Source organism: Macrotis lagotis, chromosome 6 (genome assembly GCF_037893015.1).
Source record: "Macrotis lagotis isolate mMagLag1 chromosome 6, bilby.v1.9.chrom.fasta, whole genome shotgun sequence".
Lineage (NCBI taxonomy): Eukaryota > Metazoa > Chordata > Mammalia > Peramelemorphia > Peramelidae > Macrotis > Macrotis lagotis.
In genome coordinates, this window is record NC_133663.1 from 49,884,935 (window position 1) to 49,911,810 (window position 26,876).

The 26,876-nt window shown below is 33.3% G+C and overlaps 1 protein-coding gene across 1 annotated transcript in view; it reads left to right on the forward strand.

Annotated features, from left to right (window-relative positions):
• Window positions 1-63: 63 nt before the first annotated feature.
• Window positions 64-26,876, forward strand: part of LOC141490821 (phospholipid scramblase 4-like) — a 34,379-nt gene continuing 7,566 nt past the window's right edge. The window contains exons 1-6 of the mRNA XM_074191123.1: window positions 64-11,633; window positions 12,806-12,892; window positions 16,627-16,796; window positions 21,939-21,981; window positions 24,617-24,855; window positions 26,434-26,589. Coding sequence (XP_074047224.1) covers window positions 11,627-11,633; window positions 12,806-12,892; window positions 16,627-16,796; window positions 21,939-21,981; window positions 24,617-24,855; window positions 26,434-26,589 — 702 coding nt within the window. The 5' untranslated portion in view covers window positions 64-11,626. The remainder of the gene's footprint in view (window positions 11,634-12,805; window positions 12,893-16,626; window positions 16,797-21,938; window positions 21,982-24,616; window positions 24,856-26,433; window positions 26,590-26,876) is intronic.

Here is a 26,876-nt window from a genome sequence, read left to right on the forward strand (position 1 = left end):
TATATATATTTAATGTATCATCTATATAATGGCCTTCAAAATCATTTGGGGCATCTTTTTTTTCCTAATTAGAATATATTTACCCTAAATAACAAATTAACCAAATATTTAATTAAAAATTGTTCGTGTTTTGTTTTCCTACGGGATCTTAAAAGGCAAGGCAAGAGAGTTATCATTATTTATTTATGCTACCATCCTGTCTCCTATTTTGGGGATCAGTACCCTATTAAAGATTTTAATTTTGTTCTTTCCCATCCAAAGCTCATTCTTCCTGGTAGAAAAAAAAAGAAGTATAATAAGTGTAAATAGTTTTGTTTTCTCTATGCTGCTAATTATCACCTCCTTTACCTAGAGCAATGAGCTTTTTTTATTTTTGTTCCTCCTTCCTTCAATATCTAAAAAAATATTATTTTAAGCTTTTTTCAATAACTTCAACTGATTCTTAATTTTTTTTTTATTTTTACAAGGCAATGGGATTAATTGACTTGCCCCAAAATCACACAGCTAGGTTATTATTAAGTTTCTGAGCCAAGATTTGAGAACTCAGGTCCTCCTGACTCCAGGGCCAGTATACTGTCCACTGTGCCACCTAGCTGCCCTCAGCTGATTTTTAATTTAATTTAATTGAATAGATTATAAAAGGGGGGGTCACTTTTACCCTCAGTGTTCTTCTTATTTTTACCAGGCATCCTTTGTCCACTCTTGGTGAGAATTACAATTTCTCCTTATTGTTCTCTCCATTTTTTGGTGGGTGAAATTATAATTAAGTCAAGTGAAGAAATTATTGGTAGTTCTGTTTTTGGAAGCAAGAGAACTCCTGAAGATATTGGGAAAGAGGAAAGTTTCAGGATCAGAGACCCCCATTTACTACTGTGCTAGGATGCATTTCCTGAATTCATCCAGATTGTCTATAATGAACTCCAATGATAGTACCCATCTTATTATAAATTATAATGATATTTATTCAAATGCCTTTCACTATGATCTCTGGATTCCCTCACATGAATGTACCTTCTCAATATTAATATAATGCTATTCTATCTCACCTCCTTTTTAAATATTTTCTTTCCCCTAGGGGGAGGCTAGGTAGCACAGTGGATAGAGCACCAACCCTGGAGTCAGGAGTACCTAAATTCAAATCCAGCCTCAGACACTAGCTGTGTGACCTTGGGCAAGCCACTTAACTCCATTTGCCTTGCAAAACCTAAAAAAAAAATTAAGCCCCCCAGAACAATATTCCACTATTAGTTTTCTTCCCATGAGTTCTCAGGGATATCTAATGATATCATGGAGGAGTATCTCCAAAGACTTGGTGTGTGGTTTTCAGCCTCAGTAGCTTAAAGGGAAAAAAGAAAACTACTGTGTAAATGATTTAGTTCATATTTTTTAAGCTATTAAGGCTTAAAATTATTCAAGTAATTTAAGCACATTCCATATAAAAAGTATGTGCGTCATATCCCTTCTAAATTCCTTGCATATAATTCTGAGGAATAGCAGCATCTAGTTGTTGGAAAATGAACTTTTAGGTCATCAAGCATTCTTGATAAAAGAACTCTGAAGGACTTGGAGGTGCATTAGGTGGGACTTGACCGGGTACCCTAATAGAGGAAACAAACCACTAGCATCTGAAACACAATAAGCAGTGCCATAGGCAAGAGGTAAACCAAGGACCAGACCCCCAATCCCAGCACAAAAAGTTTGGGACTGTGGCCCCTTTGTAAAGGTAAAAGTGGAAAACAAGCAAAAGAGGAAAGGGAGAAGGGAAGAGGAATGGAAGAAATGAGAATAGATTGAAAGAGGCAGCAATGAGAAGCAAAATATTGGTGAGGAAAGATAAGGGGAGAGGAGCCAGAAAAGTACAAAGAAGGGAAGATAAGATGGAGGGAAATAAAAGGATTTTAATGTTAACTGTGAATGTGAATGGGATGAAGTCTCCCCCAAAATGGGAGGATAGCAGAATGGATTTAAAACCAGAATCCTACAATATGTTGTTTACATGCAACACATTTAAAGCACAGAGATATACACAAAGTAAATATAAAAGGCTGGATCAAAATATATTACACTTCAACTTTAAGTTAAAAAAAAAGCAGAGGTAGCAAACCTGGTCTCAGACAAAGCAAAAGCAAAACTGGACCTGATTTAAAGAAATAAGGAAGTACAAAGTCATTGTAAGGCTAGGATTAAATAGATGTTTTGTGAAACTCCTTATAGTGCCTGTCAATTGAGGAATGGCTGAACAAACTGATATATGAGTGTTATAAAGTATCATTGTTTTGTAAGAAATCTTGAGCAGTCCTAATTTCAGAAAAGGCTTGAAAGACTTGCATTATTTGATACTGAGTGAAGTGAGAAGAAACAAGAGAACATTATAGACATTAATAGCAACATTGTGAGATTATCGACTATGATGGAAGCAGCTTCTCTCAGCAGTTCCGTAATCAAGGATATTCCTGAGCGACTTATTAAGGAAAATACCGTTCACCTCCAGAGAAGAAACTTATGGATTTTGATAATAGAGGGAAGCATCCTATATTAACTTTTTAAAACTTGTTTTTATTTTCTTTCTCATAGTTTTTTCCCTTAGTTCTAATTCTTCTTTCATAACATGACAACTGTGGAAATATATGAAACATGATTATACATGTACAACTTATATCAGATTGTTTGCTGCCATAGGGAAGAAGGAAGGGAGGGAGGATGGTAGACAAATGTGGAATCAAAAACTTGCCAAAGGATGAATGTTGAAAATGATGTTGGATGTAACTGGAAAATGAATATTTTTTTTTAAAAAGAAGCCTGATTAAGTAATAGATATTCATTTAGATTATCAGCTCTTAACCACTTAATCACTGAATTTAGGAGATCTGTGAATGTGTATGGGAAGCAATTACATATTTATTTTCATTCACCTGTAGTAGAAATTTAATATTTCCCTAAATTATTTACACATTTTATTCTGATAAGAAATCTGTAAGTTTCATCTGCCAAAAGAGCTCTCAATACATGCAAGCATGATGAATTCCTAAGATATTATAGAATGTCCATTTATTGATTGTCTCCAATTTGTCTTTCATTTATAATAGCTTGTTTAGACAGAGTTGTTGACATGTTGGGTCACAGGCACACACACACACACACACACACACACACACACAAACACACCCATACCCATACCCATACCCATACCCTACAACTGTTTTACGGAGTTAGGTAGCTGCTTGGGGCTACTGAAGACTTGGTAGCCTCTCAGACTCATGGTTTGATAGGTATGCCAGCTAAATTAATTCAAATGTGGAATGTAATAGGCTGAGAGCATGGCACAGTTTCCCATGGCACTTTCCCATAATAAATCACCTGTACTCTTCCCCCTGGGTTGATAATGGTCAACTACCACTCTGTTTTTAATTCATTTCTTCAGTTAGGGGCAGCTAGGTGGAACTGTGGATAGAGCACAGGAAGATAGGAGTTCAAATTTAGCCTCAGTGTCTTGATGCCAACTACCTGTGTGACTTTGGGCAAGTCACTTAAACCTGATTTTCCCACATCCAGGGCATCTCCAGTGATCCTGATTTATATCTGGTCACTGGACCCAGATGGCTCTGGAGGAGAAAGTGAAGCTGGTAACATTAACAGCCGCCCTCGCACTAAAATCCAATTCTTGTGCTTGTCATGGCATCACCTCCCTGATGTTGTGGTCTTCTTTGAAAATGAAAGGGGCGGTTAGGTGGCACAGTGGATAAAGCACTGGCCCTGGAGTCAGGAGTACCTGGGTTCAAATCCAGTCTCAGACTCTTACTAATTACCTAGCTGTGTGGTCTTGGGCAAGCCACTTAACCCTGTTTACTTTGCAAAAAAATGAAGGACAAAACTAAAAAATAAACCATTTGTTCAGCTGGTTTTGACATCATCCAGTTCTCTTATCACTTAATTCTCAGCTCTCCAGAGCCTGCCAAAATCCAGATAGACTGTGTCTATGACATCTCTTTAATTTATGTGTCTAATCAATTCTATCAAAAAGGAAAAGGAAGTTGATGATAATCATGTTTGTGCTTGATTCTTCAAGAAGACCAAGACATCAGGGATGTGTGTCATGACATGCAAGTGAATGGGATTTGAGTGACGAAGGGTTTCCTCCAGTCATCCGGGTCTAGTGACTAGATATGAATCAGGACAACTGAAGATATAACTAGATGCAAGACAATCATGGTTAACTGACTTGGCAAAGGTCATCTGGCTAGCAAATGTCTGAGACTGGGTTTGAACTCAGATCCTCTTAACTTTATGGCCAATGCTTTACCTGCTGTACCATCTAGCAACCAGGTGGCACAGTGGATAAAACCCTGGCCCTAGAGTTCAAATCTATTATCAAGTCACTTAACTCCAATTGCTTCTCCCTCACCCTAAATTCAGTATATCCATAAAACTCCTTAGAGATCCTTTACTTTTCTGAAAGGAAATTAAATTTGTATTGATGAACCCATCTTCACCATCACAACATTCTTCCTAAATGAGGTAGAAACTGAAGCCCTATAGCTTGCCTTTTGGAGAACAGCGCTAACCTTTACCTCTTTCCAGTCCTAGAGCATCTCTTCCACTCTTCAAGATTTGAAGAGAGTGGTTACGCATGTGATTCAGCAATCACATCAGTAAATTCTTTCCGTTGACATAAATCTAATGACTTGACCTTGTTAAGGGCAACTAGATGCTTTTAAATTTTTTCATCGCTTTACCCACCTCTTAAATTTCACTTTCCTTGTGGATCATTATTATTCTTCACCGTTTGCAAATCTCTCTCCTTGGTAGAGAAATATAAGCAAAAAAAAAAGGAGTTTTACCATTCTGAATCTGTTATCATCCTCTCTTTTACTGCAATTGCCAGTTTTCTATCCCTTTCCTATTATTGGTCTTGCTTTGAAATAATTTTTTAAAAGTCCCCTTTTATTTTCCTTAGTCATTACAAGTTCAGTATGAGCCAACAGGATGATACCAAATTCAATGAAGCTAATGCAAATTTGACCATGTTAATAGAAATAGTGTCAAACCTAAATGAGATAATAATTCCAGTATATCTGAGAATTGTCAAATCACATTTGAAGTACTTTTTTTTTTACTTCTGGGTTCCACATTTTAAAGGAACATTGAGAAATGAGGGTGAGGAATCATTAGATTTAGTTACTCATAAAATAAGGCTAATGAAGTATGAATTTATTGCCAGACCTCAGTTTCTCCCTGAAAATGAGGGATGTAGAAAATTCTGTGAATCTGATTCTGAGAAGCCGGATGCTGAGTGATCTGAAAAGTATATCACATGATGTATCAATAAAGGAATTGGGGCATTTAGCCCAGAATAATGAACACTAATATAGACTACACTATTCCTTAAGATAAGTGTTGTTTTTCCTTAGTTCTCCAAGAGCACCCTAATATCAGGGAGGTGATGCAATAGCATGTATAGGAATTGTATTTGAATGAAAGTATGCTCTGTTCAATCACCAGCTTCACATTCTCCTCTGGAGACATCTGGGTCCAGTCAGAACAACTGGAGATGAATCTGGATGAGAGTCAGTCTGGATTAAGTGTCTTGCTCAAGGTCATACAATTAGTGCCTGAGGTCACATTTGAACTCAGATCCCCCTGACTCCAGGGATGGTGCTTTATTCACTACTTCACCTAGCTTCCCTCATTCCTTAAAACATGTCATTGTTGAAGCAGGATCTCTAGAATGGGATGATGAAAGGACCTGAAGACATGCTATAAAATGATTAGTTATTAGAACAGAGAATGTTTGGCAAAAGAAGAAACAGTTTAGAGGTGATATAATAGGTACCTTCACATATTTGAAAAGCTGAATCAAGGAGAAAAAGGAACAATTGGTAAAGATTTCTGAGAAGTTTAATATAAGTAAATCTTACTAATCCAATTAATTCCTGTGATTTGTGGTACCCTTATTTCTAGTATGAGAGCTGAAAAAAGAAAGACCTTGCCTTGTCAGCCTCATTTGGCAACATTGCCTCTCCATACATATCAATGAATGATAGTAAAGGGGTCTTGGGTATTCATTTGAAGGTTACAAATAAATTTTAGACAGCAGTTGAATTCAGAAATAAGGAACCTATGAATCATGAGGAGTGACTGTAACTGTTGTACTTCGTATTCAAAGAGAATCAAAATGACATCACTATGTCAGGTTCAATGTGATTAAGTAGAAATAATATGAGATCAGGTCTCTTCCACAAGTTGGACACACATTCTTCATAAGAACACTTAGAAAGAAGATGCCCATCTCACATTTCTTTTGAGCTATTGAATCCGCCTTGTTCAAAGAACAATAACACATTCTTGGTGTAGCTATGCCGTGCTGGATTCATTGTTTTCCATGTCTCTCAATAGAATCAAAGTTCTTCAGAGACCTTAAGAGTGTCCTTTGAACACTTCTGACCTCCCAGAAAGTTCTTGTCTTTTGTGTGTTCTCCTTAAAAATCATCTTTTAGGCAAATATATATTTGACATTCAAACAATGTGGCCAACCCATCAATTGGCACTCTCTGTGATATAGTTTGAATGTTTGATAGACAGTCCAGTTCAAGTGTTCGGTACCTTATCTTTCCAGGTGAACATCAGAATCTTCCTAAGACAATTTAAATGCAAATAATTCCATTTCTTGTCTTGGTGATGGTATACTGTTTAGGTTTCATAGATAAACAAGATCAGCACATTGGATCTGTAGACCTTCAGATTGGTAGACAGCCTAATATTTCCTCTACCAGTCTTTCCTTCAGAGGCTCCAAACATTGAACTAGGTGACAATGAATATGTCAACCTCCTCATCTATGTGCACATCCCCGGAAAGAACATTCAAGATAAGATAATTTATTCATAGAATTCAAATTTTCTCCATAGGCTTAACTTATGATTCCATGTATAGATGGTATGGCTTTGGCTTGTAGGAAATCTGTTTTTTTAATGACAGCTGTCTGGTCAAAATAAACACAAATAATAAACAATCAATCCATAGTCTGTTGGATTCATACCAGTTGAGTCTCAGTCCCAGAGAGTGCATAGCGTGCACTATCATCTCTGAACAGAAAGTCCCACATCAACTCTCCCTCCACTTTAGTCTTGGCTAATAGCCCTTTCAAGTCAAATAATTGACAATTCATAGGGTAGTTATCCTTGATTCCATTTTCATCCTTGTTGAAGGTGTCAGGTAATAGTGAAAATATTTATGCTATAAAACATGGGGGTAAGCACAGAACTCTGCTTCAGTTCATTGGTGTCTGAAATAGCACAAGAGTCCATTGTCCAGAATCCATGTAAGCAAGCTATTAAAGATATACAATACTAATTAGTTGAGTAATCAAATTTTGCCATGATCTTTCATAAGCCCTCATGACTGATAAAGTATCAAAGGTCTGGACAAGATTGATAAACATTATGTACACACTTATCCTCTGCTGCTGGCATTATTCCTACAGTTGCTAGGCAGCAAACAACATACTGACTGTTCCCTGGCCCTTTCTGAAGCCACATGTGCCCTTTGGTATATGACCATTTCCAAATGAAAGATCAGCTCAGTAAAGAAGACTCTGGCAAGAATCTTGTTGGCAATGACTAAGAGAGAAACTCTTTTCCACCACCTCTACCTACCAAGATTACCACAAGACTACCTAGTTCTTTTTTCCTTTATAGAGATGAACAACAGAGGCATACTCAGACTCCCGGGGATAGCCTCCTGTGGCCATATAATTGAAATGATTTGGCAGATTTTATATGAGCAATAGACCCCCACCTTATAAATCTCATCTATAATAAAATCATTAACACATATTTTGCCACAGGAGAAAACCCTAATGACATTCTAAACTGCATTACCTGATAGTTTGACTAGAGAGAGATTGACTTCAATTTGAGGTAAAAGGATAATGGTGTCAACATTGGTTGATGGTAGTTTATGGAGAATATAATGGAAGTGCTAAGTCCATCTCTCCAAAATCATGTCCTTATCATTCATGTGACTCCATCAGTACGAGCAGTTGAGCTGCACACTAGAAGTTTGATCCATAAATAGTTTTCAAGACATCATAAATGTCTTTTGCATTGTTCCTATAAATGTGAAAGTGAATTTCATCTGCCTTCTTCCTGAGACAAGAATCCTACATCTCTCTAAAGAAGATTACACTTTACTTTTGATGGAGCTAAGTGCTACCTCTCTAGAGATGGAAAAGCTATTTGGCTGGTAAACCTTCAGCAGTTTTTATTATTCATGTAGTAACTTCTGAATTTCCCCATCATTTTCAGCAACCAAGTCTGAGATTTGCAAGCATTCTGACCCAGATGAACCAATGTTTTAGACAAAATATGGGCAAGGGGAGAGAAAGAAAAACCGAGAGATTTTTCCCAAGTGAGTGGCTGAGTCAAGATAATTAAAGCATACTTTAAAGTATTAAGACTAATGATTGTCCCTAAATATTGTCATGAGGAGCAGTAGCAATTGCTGGTGGATGGGGGAGGGGAAGAAGTGTTTTTAAGTTACCAAAGCAAAAGGTCAAGGTAACTGGAGACAATGAAAGGGAACCATTAAATGTTCGATATGATTCAAGAATGAAGGACAAAAAAATCCATCAAAATATATGTGAAAATTAATTACATTTTAATTGAAAATTAATAAACTATATAGATATATAATATAATATTGCTAAGTAGCGACAGATGTAGATTTGTGAAAACTGTTCTTTTCTCTATAAAGCTGTGACCTTTTTTGCAAAGTATGATAATAGTGAAATTAAGAGAAATAAAACAAAGTAAGTTTTTTAGTAAAACCTAGGATTTTACCAGTTTACCAGCATTTTTGTTGTTGATTTTAAATGTTTGTAGTCCCCAGGTTCCTGTAAACATCAGTACTAGGCTTTCTAACTGAATTCAATTTAGTCAAACAAATTACACTATTGTTTTATGCTTTGTGCCTAAAAACTGAACTTAGCTCAGTTAAATTCTGAATCTGATTACCCAATATTTTATATTTTCATTCTAGGACTTCATGTTTTTTGAAACAACTGGAGGTTCTGGGTCCAGAGGAGGAGTTTGGCAGTAAATGGATGGATTAGCACTGTTTAATTTAAACAAATTGTACTGTGGCATTGCATTGGAAATATAATGGGATTTTAAAATAATGTTGGAAGCTGTACTTTATGCTATCTGTAAAATAAGGGAGCTGGATTAAATGATCATTAAGGTCCCTGCCATCTGTAGACTTACAATCCATTGATCATATCATTAACTTAGAAAAGTCTGATATATCAAATCTGTTTTGAATGTAGGAGGCTTATTTTGAGGACAGTATGCAAATACTATTTGTCATTTAGATAAAAATATCTACTCTATAAAATGCTCTGGACTACATTGTCTTTTTTCTATGGCAAAGTTTTTTTTAATTTTTCTCAGCTTAATATATAGCTAATTCAAAATTATTTATGTAATTCATTTTGTAAGCTGTAATATGATGTAAAATAATTCTACTTAAAATTAGACACAATAGCATTTACTGACAAATATAGAAAAAAATCCTTTAATCATCTGATACCTGAGATAGTTGTGCCTACTGAAATTTATTTAGTTACTGTGACTCTAATGCTCTTTTCTAAAAAACATACAAAACTTAAGAAATTGCTTTAATATTAGATCTTTTATTACAAAGAGATAACTATTTTTTCTTGTTTATATGCCTAATTCTTGGGAACTCTTTGAGGAAAAGGGACAGTTTTTACTCTTTTTGAATTCATACCAAGTAGCACAGTGTTTAGCTCATAGTGTGCACTTAAAAATGTCTGTTGCCTTCCTGAATAATAAAAAAAATGAATAAGCAGGGCTAGTTTTTCTCAACTGAGGGCATATTTTTTTTAGATGTTCATTTCCTTGTTCCTACCAAAGCTGTCTGCCATTCACACATATTTACTTGTAGCTCTGGGCTCAATTCTGGTTAATTATCTGTTGTGTGAATTAAACTGCAAAGATTTTTTTTACATTAAATAAACTCACCATATGCCATCTCTACAGTATAGGTGTCTCTGTGTGCCTGTTTGAGTTTTGATAACCATTTCCTTTTTAAAAATATAACTGATTCATGGTGGATATTTATGCCATCTTCATAAACTTAAAAAATAATGTGAATTTTTTTTTGTTCCTAATGTGTTCTATCTGTTTTCACATTTGGCACACTTTGTCATCTCTGAATAGCAAAGAAACAGGAAAGGGCATTTTTCTTTAGCCAATAAATCCAATAAAGGAATAGCACTTGTATTTGTTCTAGTCTTCTTCATTGATTTTTTTTTCTTTTTTTTGGCAAAGCAAATGGGGTTAAGTGGCTTGCCCAAGGTCACACAGCTAGGTAATTATTAATTGTCTGAGGCTGTATTTGAACTCAGGTACTCCTGGCTCCAGGGCCAGTGCTCTATCCACTGCGCCACCTAGCCACCCAGGTAGTCTTTTTTCATTTTTGCATGTACTTTCTACATACATATTTCCTTCCCTCCCACTGTCCTATTCAGCCCCTCCTTCTTAGCCTTTTCTTCTTTGGGTGAAGTTCAGTCCTACCATTAAAGGAAGTGCAGTTGGCCAGAGAACAAGTCCCATTTGAAAGGCAAACAGGTAAGTTGGATTGAGAGTGAAGACAAGGACTAAGGAGAGTGAGGAGGGACCTTAGAACCCTTGGGTGGGCTATAGTTGTCAAAGAGAAGCACAGAGGTAGTGGCTAAGAGGGACCTGGAAAAGGAAAGGAAAGTGGTCTCTTTTCTGCTCATTTTACCTCTGTGAAGGGACATAGAGCATGTAACAAACCAGGATAAATATATATACATATGTGTATTAAGTATATCAGCTAATGGGTCACTGATAATATATTCATTTCCCTTTTCTGTATTTCCCAAGCAGTTATCTAAGGTGCTATTATACTACAAGAATATATCTCACTAGAAACTCCATACCAGTAAAATCACTGGTTTGTTGCAGAAGATATGTGCTTGAACACCTAAATACAAAGATTTAAGTAAATCTCAATTTCTTTACTTGAGGGAGGTCTTGTTTAATTTTGACATACTATTTCTGAGATCTTTGTTCACTGTTTAGTTTATGTTTTCTCTACCTGAATTTCAATGAGTTAAATAACTGTAAGTTTTGTGTCCGTAGTTATATATTAATTCAGTATATATCTTATTTCTGATGCCCTTTGTATTTAAACAAATAAGAATAGCTATTAAGAAATGTACTAGCTTTGCCCAACCCTTATTAAATATAAGAATAATGACTAAAAGATTTAGAGAATTATTTAGTAGAATGGATTAACATCAACTATATAGTTTGAATCACAAACTATAGATGTAAAATGTGACTCTGATAGAAAAAGTATCATATTCCTTTAAAGTTTTTTTGAAAAGCAAATATTCATAAAAAAGCAAACATTAGATCAATAGATATGGATTTTAATCGGTTATGTTGGAGCTTTTTTAATAATGGAAAGTTAAAAATTATGAGTGTTTGCTATATGGACTTTTAAGAAATGGTTTTTTTTCTCCTTCAGGGCATTAAATAGAATTTTTTTAAATTTCAGAATTGGTTATAACTCCCAGAAATGCAAGGTGAGTCAATGTGATCTCAAGTTTATGCTTGTACTTTCAGATACCAGTCACGCTATTGTTAGTTCTGTTTAATTGTTTGCTTTGTTACAAGAGAGCTCTCAGGACTGTAAAATCTGGAAAGATTTATTATATAAGAAGAGAATATATAAAAACTTAAAATGATAGGTATATGAATGAGATATATGAATATATACATTCCTACATTCACAGACATATATACACAATTTGAAACATCTGTTTTTATGAATTGCAGTGAAGTTGCTATTGTTATGTTTTTACATTTGATTTTTAATATAGTTTAGCTTTATGCTATTTTCAGTCTTACACGTGGAATTTTTGCATTTGATTGGAAATACTTTCCTATGTAGATAGTTGGCCATCAAATGGTGATTTTTTTTTCTATCATCAATGGTAACTCATATACTGGTTGTCTACTAAAATATGGAGGGATCACAATTTGCATCATTGAATTAATACTTATAATACTAATGAAAACATATCTTTGAACTATTTGTGTCAATATATTAAGTCTTTTCAGAGATCTAATCAATAATTTTGGTATCTGGAGTACTTCAGTGAGAGAGAATGGGGTAAACCATGGGAAGGAAGAAATTTTCCTTTTAGAATTCCTCGTTTAATGAATTATCTTGTTAATTAGGTCCTAAGCTCTATTATTTCTGTTGCTGAAGCAGCCTGAGTGTTATGAGTATTCTCAATTTTGAAACCATAAGGCAAGGTGCCAATTACCCTACCTTAGTAACTACTCTGAAAGTGACCTATTTCTTTCTTATTCATATAAAGCATAACAAAATGATTGCCACTATTTGGAAGAGATTAATCAGTAAATCATAAAACACAAATTTTTAATTGATGGTAATAATTCACAACTTCAGGTCAGTCTAGCAACGACACAGTTTTATTGTGTTTAAACAATTGATAGAATTACTCAGTTCTCTACTTCATTTACTTTGGAAACATCATTTTTAAAAATATCTAAAATGAGTAGTTTATGTTAGATTTTATCCCATGGAACATTTTTGTAAGCAAAAAATATAACAATATTCTATTATATAAACTTTTTGACTGGAATTTTGAACTAAACAATCCCCAAATACTTTGAGTATAGAATAACATTCTCTTTTATAATTGTGTTTTTACTCTGGCCTCTACAGCTCATACTGGATCTAAGGATGAAACAGAAAAATTATCCAATTTAAGATCTGAAGACCCTCCTCCCTATACTTCTCGTGATCAGCCAGGTTTGTACACCAAAATTCACCTTAGTGATCTACTCTGTAAGTCCTAAAACTAAACCAAAGGAAGAAAACTGGTATTTTTCAGGTTCAGTTTTAGGATTCCTGGGTCAAGGTTTCAGGGAGATACATTTTCTCATGACAGTATTGCTCTTGTCCATACATATTATCTTTTTTTTTTAATATATAGTCTAAAGAACTGAAAAGTTTGAAGGAAGGGTCTCTATTGGGAAAATTCCTAATCTATTAGGCCAAAATAAAAATTGGAGCAGCAACTTAAAGAGAATGTCAAAATATAAAATATCGCAACATTAATATAAAAAGTAGAAAGCAAAAGGAGATACCTAGAGGGTATAGTGGTACAGTGGTATGGTGAGTATATGGTATAGTGGATATATATATATATATATATATATATATATATATATATATATATATTTGGGAAACTTGAGCATGAATCTGATCTCAGATACTAACTTTGTAACTCTACTCAAGACATTGGACGTGCTTTCATCATTTGTACAATGGGGACAATAAAGTTAGCAATTATTTCCCAAAGTTGTTGTAATGGCCAAATGAAATGATATTTCTAAAGCCCTGCAAACTTGTAGGAACTATATAAATGTTAGCTATTATTTTCATCATCATCATTATTCTGCCTTTCACAATTATAGCTAAAGAGAGAATTTTTTCAATTAAATTATTTTTTCAAATTGTTTTTATTTTTTTTAAGTTTAGAATTCCAAATGCTATCTTTTCCTCCCTTCACTCATCCTTCGTTGAAACAGCAAATAATTAAATATAGATTCTACATGTACAATCATGTAAAAAAGTTCTATGTTAGACATTTTATACAAGAAAACTTGGACCAAAAAATGGAAGAAAGACAGGCAGACAGTATGCTTTTGTCTGTATATAGACAGTTTCAGTTCTTTAATTTGGAGATAAATTTCATGCTTCATCATGAGTCCTTTGGGATTATCGTAGATCTTTTTATTGCTGAAAATAAGTTATTCACAGTTCTTCATTGTACAATATTGCTGTAACTGTGTACAGTGTTCTCCTGACTTGGTCCATTTCATTTTGCATCAATTCATGTAAGTCTTCCCAGGTATTTCTGAAATCATCTTGCTTGTCATTTCTTGTTACAATGATCTTTGATCATAATCACTTATGTTTGTTCATAGCCTGTACAACCATTTTCCAATAGATGGACTTTCCCTTAATGTCCAATTCTTAGTCACAAAAAAGCACTGCTATAAATAATTTGGACAAATAAGTCCTTTTCTAAGGTGAGAATTCTTTTTTTTAAAGAAATATTTTATTTATTTATTTTGAGTTTTACAATTTTCCCCCATTCTTGCTTCCCCCCCCCACCCCCCCCACAGGAGGCATTCTGTTAGTGTTTACATTGTTTACATGTTATACATTGATCTCAGTTGAATGTGATGACAGAGAAATCATATCCTTCAGGAAGAAAAATAAAGTATGAGATAGTAAAATTACATAATAATATAATGCTTTTTTTCTAATTTGATGATAATAGTCTTTGGTCTTTGTTCAAAGTTGCTACTTCTTTCTCTGGATACAGATGGTATTCTCCATTGCACATAGCTCAAAATTGTCCCTGGTTGTTGCACTGAAGGGATGAGCAAGTCCATCAGGGTTGATCATCATCCCCGTGTTACTGTTAGGGTGCACGGTGTATTTCTGGTTCTGCTCATCTCGCTCAGCATCAGTTCATGCAAATCTTTCTAGGCTTCCCTGAAATCCCATCCCTCCTGGTTTCTAATGGAACAATAATGTTCCATCACACACACACACACACACACACACACACACACACACACACACACACATATACACACAAACACACACCCCACAGTTTGTTAAGACATTCCCTAATTGAAGGACATTCACTTAATTTCCAATTTTTTGCCACCACAAACAGGGCTGCTATAAATATTTTTGTATAAGTGATGATTTTACCCTTTTTTTTATCATCTCTTCAGGGTATAGACCCAGTAGTGGTATTGCAGATTTTTTTTTTTTTTGCCCTTTTGCATAATCCAAAATTTCTCTCCAGAAAGTTTGGATGAGTTCACAGCTCCACCAACAATGTATTAGTGTCCCAGATTTTAAGGTGAGAATTCTTAACCAAAAGAGACAGAAGTCATTATAGAAGACCAAATGTAAATTTTACATTTCAAAACTTGAAAAAGAAAAACTTATACACAAACAAAATCAATGAAGACAAGTAAGAAACTCTTCAGAGAAGGTGAAAAAAATCTTCAGATATCATTGATAGATCACTGGCATTGGAGTCAGGAGTTACAGTAGTTTGAAAGTCTAAGAAACTAATCTGTGACTTTGGGCAAGTCACTTATCCTTGATTGCCTCACATCAAGCACCATCTCCTGGACCCAGATGTGTCTGGAAGAGAGTGAGAGGCAGCACCCCTCACTCGAATGATGAAATCCAAATCACCTCCCTGATGCCATGGTCTTCTTCAAATGAAGGAAAAACATTAAGTATTACTAAAAAAAAACTACGGGTAAGGAGGTTGTAGGCAGGGACATGAGGAAGAAAAGTTCTGAAGAGTCAAAAGTGGGGCCTAGAAAGGACTAAAGGAATGAAGATAAGGAGTGTAGGGGCTCATTTAAATGAAGATTCTGGGAAGAAATGACCAAAAAGAGGGAGGAATTTCATTTGAAGACTCTTTTATCTCAGTTTGTAAATTCTCTTTTCATAATTTTCTTGACTCTCATTTATTTTCCCAATTTTTCCTTGCATGCACTCTACACTTCTCTAGTATCATAAATAAGTGTAATATGGGCAATTTGGAGATTCTGATGAAATGCTAAAGGAAAAGTCGATGAGGGCAAAACAGGTAAAGAAATGTTTCAGGATTGGTGTGACACCTCACCTGTGCCTTCAAAAAAGGCAATAATTTCAGTAGACAGGGAAGACAAGACATGAAAGGGTACTCAAAGAAAGACATGGAAACAGGTGATGGCATTTGAGTTCTGAGAATATCTGTCAAAATTATGGCTTAACGTAAAATCTAACAAGAGGAATATTGTGAAGTAAGGGTGGAAAAAGTAGGTTTGGAGTCCAACTATGGAACTCCTTAAATACCCAGATAAAAAATAATGTATATTATCCCATGAGCAGTAGGAACCCACTGAAGCTACATAATTAGCCCAGCAGGAATGAGATTTGGCATTAGTGAGGATAGCTTGAAGGTTTTGGAGATCTGTGGTTACTTCATCTATGCCACAATGTATTCATTTCTCTTTGTCTTGACAGTCCAAATGTTCATAAAAAGAAGAAAATGTGAAAAATCTATTAGGGTTGTATATGTGTAATTTCCTAAATATTACTCTGAAGATTATCCTACCTGATTTCATATACATCATTTGTATTTGTCTGTGTGTGTGTTTCAATACAGGTAGTCTATTATTGTTATATATGTCTATATGCTTTTGTTTGTTTCTTTTAAGATGGTTAGGGGCTCTGAGATTTGAAAATATGCATTAGTAAATATTTTATGAAATATTTTATTGTTTCAGAAAATGTTTAATTTTATGTTTGTTAAAAATAGACTCAGTGCTGATTAATGTGACTTATCTTTGCTTTTACTTTAACATGATAAAATTGATATGGGGTAAAATAGTGTGGACATTTTAAACAAAATTTAACTCCCAATGATTTCATTTGCTTATGTACAAACTATAAAGGATTCAGATCTTATGGATCACCAATCCTAACTCAACCCACAAGCTTTCCTATATACGTTTCACGTAATGGCTCTCAAGCTCCAAATAATTTTCAAGAAAACCAGATATCATGGATGCCAGCACCATTGCCATTGCCTGGATGCCCACCTGGTCTAGAATATTTGCAGCAGGTAAAGTGTCTTTGCTTACTCCCGATTCATTTAATTAGAAACAGTATCATTCCTGAACCTCTATGTACCAAATACTCTAAATCTAAATTTTTAAAAGTTAAATGAATTATAGATGGAGATGGATAGTAGTACTATAATAGTGGAAGACTTTAATCTTCCCTCTCAGATCTAAAATAATAGTCAAGTCAATGAAGTGACTAGAATTTTAAATGTTCGATATGATAGATATCTGAAGAGAATTGAATGGGAATAGCAAATAATATGTCTTTCTCAGTTTTTCATGGTGTCTTTACAAGGATTAATCATATATTAGAAAATAAAAGTTACATGGCTAAAAGCAGAAATATTGAAAGTGTCCTTTTCAGATCACAATGCAATAAAAATTATATTTAAAAAGAGATGATGGAAACATAGATTAAAAACTGCTTGGATATTAAAAAATCTAATGTTAAAGAAAGAGTGTTCAAGAACAAATAGGAAAAATAATTTCAGTAAGAGACTGATAATAATGAAATAGCACATTAAAATCCATGAATTATAGCAAAAGTGGAAATTGGAGGAAATTTATGAGTAAATACATCAATAAACGAGCATATCAAGGAATTGGGCAAACAATTAAAATAAACTAGAAAAAGAACAAATTAGAAATTGTTAATTCAACACTAAATTAGAACTCCTATAAATTAAAGGGGAGATTGATATAATTGAGTGTAAAAGCCCAAATTAATAAAATTGAGTTGTCTAATGGAAAAAGTCAATAAAATAGATAAGCCATTGGTTAATTTGACTTTAAAAAGACAAGAAAACAAATTACTTATTTTAAAATTGAAAAGGATGAATATACCACTAACAAAGATGAAATTAAATTTATTATAGGGAGTTATTTTGCCTAATTATATACTAATAAATTTAGCAATTTAAGTGAAATGGAAGAATATTTATCAAAATATAAACTTCTGGATTAACAAGAGCAAATATAATATCCAAATAGACCTATTTCAGAAAGAATAAATTGAACAGAAAATAAATTTGCTTCCTAAGAGCAAAACACCATTACCAGACAGATTCACAAGTGAATTGTATAAAAAATTTGAAGATCAACTGATTCCAATATCAAATAAATTATTTGGAATAATAGGAAAAGAAGGGAGCCTACCAAACACATATGAAACAAATACAATATTGATACTTAAAACTGGAAGTGAAAGCAGAAAAAGAAAATTAACGAACAACTTCATTAATGAATATGGATGCAAAAATCCTAAATAAAACACTAGCCAAAAGATTACAACAATATCTTGCAAAGATTATCCATTATGACCAAGCTTAATATATTCCAGGAAAAGGGCAACTAGGTGGCCCAGTCGATAGAGCGCTGCCTTAGAGTCAGGAGGATGAGAGTTTCCGTCCAGTCTCAGACCATAGTCACTTATTAGCTGTGTGACCTTGAGCAAGTTGCTTAACCCTGATTGCCTCACCCCTAGGGCCATCTCTAGTTGACCTCATATACATCTGGCCATTGGACCCAAATGACTCTGGAGGAGAAATTAAGACTGGTGACTTGGCACAGCACCCCACACTAAAATCCAATTCTTGTCATGGCATCACCTCCCTGATGTCGTGGTCTTTTTAAGAATAAAGGATAAACAACAACAACCAGTGAAGGAAGGGCGGTTTAACAGGAAAACTATTAGAATAATTGATTATATGAATAATAAAAGAAAAAAAATATGAGTATATAATAGATTCAGAAAATGTTTTTGATAAATTATTACACTCGATTCTGTTAAGAAGTAGTTGAAAGTATAGGTATAAATATATTTTTCCTTAAATTGATAAAAAATTACCTAAAACGGGGATAATCTAGGATATATATATATATATATATATATATATATATATATATATATATCCCATATGCAGATGATATAGGATGATATTTGGAAAATCCTGAAAAAAAAATTAAAAAGTTAGTTGAAATAAAAATCTTAGCCAAGTAGCAAGATTGTAAAACAAATAAATAGATCATCAGCATTCCTATATATATCAAAAGCAAAGCCACACAAGAAGAGATCTCAAATGATACCTCATTTAAAATTATTCTAGGTAGAATAAAATATCTGGGAGTATACCTGCCAAAACAAAACCAGGAACTGTATAAACAAAATTAGGGGGAAAATACATTTTTATAGAAATAAAATCAGACTTAAATGATCAGAGAGATATTAATGGTTTATGGGCAGACCAGGTCAATATAATAAAAAAGACAATTTTACCTTATGTAAATTTATGAATCCTATTCCAATTAAAGAAACAAAAAATTATTTAACTGAATAAGAAAAAAAATTAAGGGCAGCTATATGGCGCAGTGGATAGGGCCTGAGTTCAAACAAGGCCTCAGACATTTAATAATTACATACGAGTCTTAAGCAAATCAGTTAACCCCCATTGCCTTGCAAAAACAAAATTAACAAAATTAATTTGGATGAATAAAAAGTCAAGAATAACATAGGATCTAAAGAAAAAGTAAAGGAAGTTAAATAGAACTTTTAGTTATTATAAGACTTGTCATTATCAAAACTATCTAGTACTGGCTAAGAAATAGAAAGCTAGATCAGTTGAACAAAAGACTTACAATTAACAGCATCAAATAAATATAGTAACCTTCTATTGGACAAGTATAAAGACAAGTTTTTTTAGAATAAAAATTCATTATTTAGTAAAAATAAATTTTGGGAAAACTGAAATGCATTTTAGTAGAAATTGAGCATATACCAATATTTTACCATTTACCAAGGTAAGAACAAAATGGATATATGACCCATATATAAAGAGAAATTACATTATATTATTATATTAAATTATAAATTTATATTATATTATAATAAATATTGCAAGAAAATTAGAATGTGGTCTATATTACCTTATAAATTTATAGATAAATGAAAACATCATTTTATATTTATATGAGATGCAGAGCAGTTTAAAATGTAAAAATGATTGCTTTTCATCTTAATTAAATTTTTAAAATAAATTTAAAAGGCTTATTTTACAAATAAACTATATAACAATGATCAGATGGAAAGCAGAAAATTGGGGAAATTTTTTTTAGAAAGATTTTATTTATTTTGAATTTTACAATTTTCCCCCAATCTTGCTTTCCTCCCCCGCCAAAGGCTGTGTGATAGTCTTTACATTGTTTCTATGCTATACATTCATCTAAGTTGAATGTAATGAGAGAAAAATCATATCCTTAAGGAAGAAATATAAAGTATAATATTGTAAAATTGCATTATAATATAATGGGTTTTTTTCTTTTTGGTCTTTGTTAAACTCCACAATTATTTCTCTGGATACAGATGATATTCTTCATTGTAGATACCTCAGACTTGTGTCTGGTTGTTGCACTGATGGAATGAGCAAGTCCATTAAGGCTCATCATCACCCTCATGTTGCTTTTAAGGGTGTACAATGTTCTTGTTCTGCTCATCTCACTCAGCGTCAGTTCATGTAAATCCTTCCAAGCTTCCCTGCATTCCTATCCCTCCACAATAGTGTTCCATGCCATACATATATCAAAGTTTGTTAAGCCATTCCCCAATTTAAGGACATTTACTTAATTTTCAAGTCTTTACCACCACAAACAGGGCTGTTATGATAGACAATTTTTCAGATAAAAGTTTCATATCTCAAATGTATTAAAACAAACTTTGTCAGAACTATAAGAATATGAGTTATTCCCCCATTGATCAATGATGCAAAGGACTTGTACAGAGACTTTCCTTGTGAAGAAATCAAAACTGTAGTCTTTTGAATATTTGTCAGATGTCACACTGACTAAAATGATAGAAAGTAAAAGCAATAAATATCAGAGGGTAAGTGGAAAAATTAGGACACTACTTCACTGCCACTATAACTGTGAATTCATTCAACCATTTTGCAGACCAATCTAGAATTATGCCTTTGTTGCAGCATTAGCAGTACTAGGTCTTTTTCTCAAGCTGATTGGGAGAAAAGGAAAAGAACTTTTATACTGTAAATTCTTGATCACAGCTCTCTTTCTGTTGGCAAAAAACTGAAAGTTTTAATGATATTCCTCAACTGAGAAATAACTAAACAAGTTGTGTTATGTGATTATGACAGAATGATGCTGGACTATTAGAAATGAGGAGTTGGATGATCTTAGAAAAATAGGTAGATCTGCATGAAATAATGAAGAGTGAATTGAGCAGAACCAAGAGAAAATTATATAGTGACAACAGTATTATTTTAAGAATATCTTTGTGTGACTAAGACATTTTGCTTATTAAAATACCCAAATTAACTATGAAAGACCTATGAAGGAAGGTGCTATCAGCATCCAGAGAACTAATAAATATGTGTATATATAGAATGATTTCACATTTAGACTTATACACACATTTGTATATACATATATATGTGTATATATATATATATATATATTATACATATATATGTATATGTATATGTCAAATGGTAGCCATATCTAGGGTGGAAAAGAATAATAATGGGGAAAAGTATAATCACATGATAATTTTAAAGGAATAGCAAGTAGTAGAGAACAGATTTGCAGTTTCATATGCAATCACCTTTTTTCCCTATTCTACTATTTTGTGGAAATACTTGTTTTATTTCTTAAGTTCAGAATAAAAGAAACAAAATTTGAAAGAAAAGACTGAATTAAACTGACTATTTTATGTTTATTCAATATGACTTTCATCGGATAGCCCTCTATGAATTAAAGTTTCACATTTACATTTTTTTCTATAGAATCATTTTTAAGTGATTGTGATTTAAAAAATTGAACTCTAGATATATTTAGACTAAACACATTTTTAATAAATATATATATATATACATATATATATATATATATATATATATCTTTATACCTTATATCCATGGAATTGTTTGCTTGTTTTAATTGAAATAAAAGTTTTATTAAAAATGTCTTCAAATGGAATCATCTGTATTATGCACTCTAAACTGTATCTATTTTGAAAATTTGCCTTAATTTATTATCATCATCTTCAAGTACTAGGTATACTTAAACATTTATAATGTTGTACTAGTAGTAGTAGTAGAATTAATTTATTTTATCCTAATTGTTCTTTGCAACAGATCAAGAAAATACAAGTTCATCAGCAGATTGAACTTCTGGAAAGTATGTATATTTTACATTAGAATACATTGCTTGAATCAAGCCAAAATCTTAATACAGACTTCAATTCCAGTCTTTCTTTTATATTACTCTTTTGAGGAATTTATGGAAGGAGGACCTAGGAACACAATATAAATAAGTAATCATAATTTTAAAAAAGAGTTCACAAAGACAACAGTTAACATAAAAAGCAATAAAACAAAATTGAATGCTATAATCATAAAGACCAAAAAAAATGACCATAAAGAAGAGATGAAAAAATACACTTCACTTCTCCATTGTGAAGAAGGGACCTTTATTTCCTTCCTTTCTTTCCTTCCTATCTTCTTTCTTCTCTGTTTTCCTTCCTTCCTTTCTGCCTGCCTTCCTGCATTTCTTCCTTTTTTCCCCTTTCTCCTTCTCACTCCCTTTCTTCCTCCCTTCTTTCCTTTGTCTCTTCATGTCTCTCTGTCCCTCTGTTTCTCTTTCTCTATCTCTCCCTCTCGCTTTCTTCTCTCCTTCCTTCCTCTCACTTTCTTTTTTTATTGCTTTATTACACAGTAGGAAACAAAGAAGTAAATATTTAGAAAAAAAGTTATCAATAAAAATACATAAATATCAAAAAAGAAATCAATGACCTCTCATTTGGAAGATCAAAAGTTAAATCGGGGTGGCTAGGTGGTGCAGTGAATAGAACCCCTGCACTGGAATCAGGAGTACCTGAGTTTAAATGTGGCCTCAGATACTTAATAATTACCTAGCTGGATGGCCTTTGGCAAGACATTCAACCCCATTGCCTTGGAAAAAACTCAGCAAAAAAGTTAAATCAATTTCCTACTGATAAAATGACAGCCCCTGAAATGAAGAACAGGGTTATAAACAAATTTTCTCTGATTATCTGTTAGGGCATTGACTTAAGACAAATCAGAAAATTCCTAAAGCCCCTATCGTAGCTGTCCCTTTCATTCAGTTTGTATCCCACTGAAGGCATCTGTTCTGTATCTCTGGCACATGAATGTTTAAACTGGTTGTGTTGGTTTATTTTTTTTGAATGTTTTTAGTGACGTGGGGCCATCATTACTGAATAAGGCAACTCATTTTTTGTATGGTTCTATTTGTTGAAAACTCAAGCTTATATTCAACCAAGAACTTAATTACTTTGACCCACTAAATATATAATATCATAACATACATACAAAACGTGTGGGAACTTTTGTTCTTTTAAAGTGCCAAACCAGCAAGATTACTTAGGTAGGATTTAATAAAAAGCTGAAGGTTTAGGAATGTGGTGGGATTTGTAATTTTTCCCAAGTCCTAATATAGTTGCTAGGAACAGTACCTTTCTGGTATAGGAGAACTCTTCAATAAGGAAACTCCCTCTGACAATGCTGATGGGTGAATCTTTTATGACTTAAAATCTTAGAAGGCTGCCTACAGCAGTACAGTTATCTCTTCCACATTGCAGTACCTTCATCATCTGGAAAGTCCAGTAAAATTTTTCAGCCTTCTTTTCATACCAGAGAGCAAGCCTGTATTCTTATGGTATTAAAAGTTAAAATGTGTTAATTTTATATAACATACATATATTTTATGCATTTATGAATTTCTAATATTTTTCTGTGTCATCTGTTGACTATTGAATGTTGTCTGCAGCTTCTGCAGAACTCCAAAATAATTCCCTTTTATTTTCTTATGCTGATTCACAATATATCAAAATCACAATGGAGAAAGTCTCAATATGAAAGGGATGACCATAGTCCCAAACTCTAATAGAACAGAAGCTACCAAACCATCCATAAAGACCCCCATAGGTCAAGTATTGAGTTAGTTTTAAAATGAAATATTATCTGTGATTTATTATATTTTTGTTTGATTTTATTAAATAATTCTCAATTACATTTTAATCTTGTTCAAGCCACACTCAGAAGCATGCAACCTATAGGCCAGTATTTGACCCCCCACTGGATGTGCCTTGAGTCACACAGTTGGTATTTGATAAAAGTGATATATGAATTCAGGTTTTCCTGGATCTCATATCTTCCTGGTTCTAAGGCCAGCATTTAAAGAGTATAGTTGATGCTTAATAAAATTGAACTGAATTAATGACCTCTATAATAAAAAACAAAGATGATTTCTTTTCATGTGTGTTGAGAAAGTATAATGGCATACTAGATAAAGCAACAGTTTCAGAATCAGAAAAATGAGTTCAAATTCTTCTTCTGATTCTAACTAGCTAAGGTAAATTAGAATTTTCCTGGGCAAGAAATTTAAATCCTCTCAGACACAGATAGATAGATAGATAGATAGATAGATAGATAGATAGATAGATAGATAGATAGATATAGATATCATATATAATACATATGCATATACACCTATATATTTTATATTTATATACATATGGGGAGATAATATATGCAATGATTACTTCTCAGGATTATTTTAATGATCAGATGAAATGATTGTATAATTACATGAAGAGTCTGGAAAATGTTATAATCATATAAAGAATTCGAAAAACATACTATTAGATATGTTATTTTTATAATTATTCCATGAGTATTTATTTATTTTGTTTATATATATATAAATATATATTTATAAAAAGTAACCCAATTTAATTTTAAGTAGTAATGTCCTTTTCATCTGTCCTCTTCAGTTTTGACAGGCTTTGAAACGAACAACAGATACGAAATTAAAAATGATTCTGGACAAATGATTTACTTTGTAACTGAAGACACAGATGACATCATAAGAAATCGGTATAGATCTTCTCGACCTTTTACCTTGATGGTTACCGACTCTATGGGTCATGAAATAATGAAAATTCACAGACCTTATAAATTCAGCTGTTGCTGCTGTTGTTGCTGTTGTTGTTGTGACTCAATGATTCAAGAGGTGAGTGAGGTAGATCTTCAAACAAGGGCTTCTCTTTCATCCCATTGCAAAAGATATTTTCATATGAATATCTTTCAGGTGAATAGATTCTCCTTGCTTTTCTTTGTTTCTATGGAAGTCAGGGGTCTGTGTGATTGGAAGTTTCGACAAGTGGTAATAATCAATACCTTGAATCTGAGATGAATTTTCACCAGTATCTGGTTGACCATCTTTAGTAACTTAGGCAACATTAGTCATAACAGAACAAGTCATAATTCTCCTCTGATGAATAGCCTCAAACCAAAACTAAGGTAGGATAACTGGGGCATTACTAGGCTGCTGAATCTAGACCATACCAGATTTAGTGGATTCTGATGCAATACAGTTCTCTAGTAGCAGAGAGACATTAGTTATCATGAATTAGTTAAAATAAAGTGTTAAAGGCTGGTAGTCTGTAGTGAATTTGTCTAATCCCCTACTTATAATTGAAAGGGTGGTTTGTTTGCCCATTCCCACCTGGTGACAGTTTGTGGTATGTGCTCCTAGACACAAGATGTCTATTTATGGTTCTGATCACCTTTTATTTGGGGGGTGCGAGGTAATCTTTGATAGTCTATTGATTCTGATAGGGTATAATAGTTTTGCTAGCATTATTGTTTCTCATTCTATCTTTTGAAAGTGTCATTTTAGACCCATGGGCAGAATTGTTGAAATAAGTAAAAATGACCTTCCACAACTTATTTCAGAGACAGTGACAATGGAATCTGAATGCAGACTGAAGTATACTGCTTTTGTCCCCTCTCAATTCATTTCTTTTGAACTTCGTCTTTATTTTTTGGGGCGGAGGGCATTATGGTTACTATCACAAAAGGATTATTGTAATGATGTAAAATAAATAAACCACAAAAGTGACATTCCTAAATAGTGTTTATAACCTCTTTGCTCCAACAAGACAGTTCAATAAATTGGATGTTTTAGGCTTTTCAAAAGAGAAATTTGTAGTTGATTGTGTCACAAATTTCCAACAAGAATTCACATTAGGTTCCATAGTGTGAATTCTATGTGCTATATTTTCGTGGGGGGTGCGAGTATTTAATAACATACTTATCTCATGGTGTTGCTGAGCTGAAAAAAAATTTGGGGATGGGTATGGATAATATGAAAAGGATACAATTCAATGTCTACAGCATCTGTTTTGTTAGGTAAAGGGAAATACATATATGGAAACAACTAGAAAATTGTTTACAATTTACAAGTCATCGATTCTACTCATTTTAGTAGTAATTTAAATTATAGGTCAAGAGAGGATAAAGAAACAGAATTAGATACAAAGAAACAGAATTAGATACAATGCTTTGTGATCCCTTCTAGCAGTCTTTGGATGAAGAGATAGAATTGGAAAAACAGGATAGTGAAGCAATCTGTAGACCCTTTCAAGACATGAGAGTGTGGAAATACTATCAATTCTCCCAATGCACCTAGCACACTTTGCCTATTACCTATTACCTTTCTAGTAGTTTCATGATTTTTTAAAAAAACTGTTCTAAAAGGCATATGGTAATTGTAATGATTGTGCAATGTAACTTTTCTTTTTTAAAGCTTCAAGTTGAGTCACCCCCTGGTTCACTTCTTGGCTATGTGCGACAAAGTGGAAGCCATTGTCAAGGAAAATTCAGAATTGAAAATGAGCAGAAAGACCATGTGATGAACATCACTTCGAATTGTGCCTGCTGTTGCTCGGATTCCATTTTTAAAGTAAGAAATCTCCAGTGGTGTTTGTGGAGTTCATTTCTCAACTTAATGACAACCCTTTGTCTAATTGATTTGAATATCTTGAATTATTATTTATTGTTAATGGGAAATTTAAGATACCATAACATAAGAAAAACTGTACTTGAAAGGTTGTGTTGGGTAGAGAAAGAAATTTTGAATCTGCCTTATAGTCATTGTGAGAACCTTGACAAATCATTGCACTGGTACTTCTCAGTAGCTCCATCCCATGTAGTTAGATAATAGTTAGGATCCTACCCCGAACTCTAGTC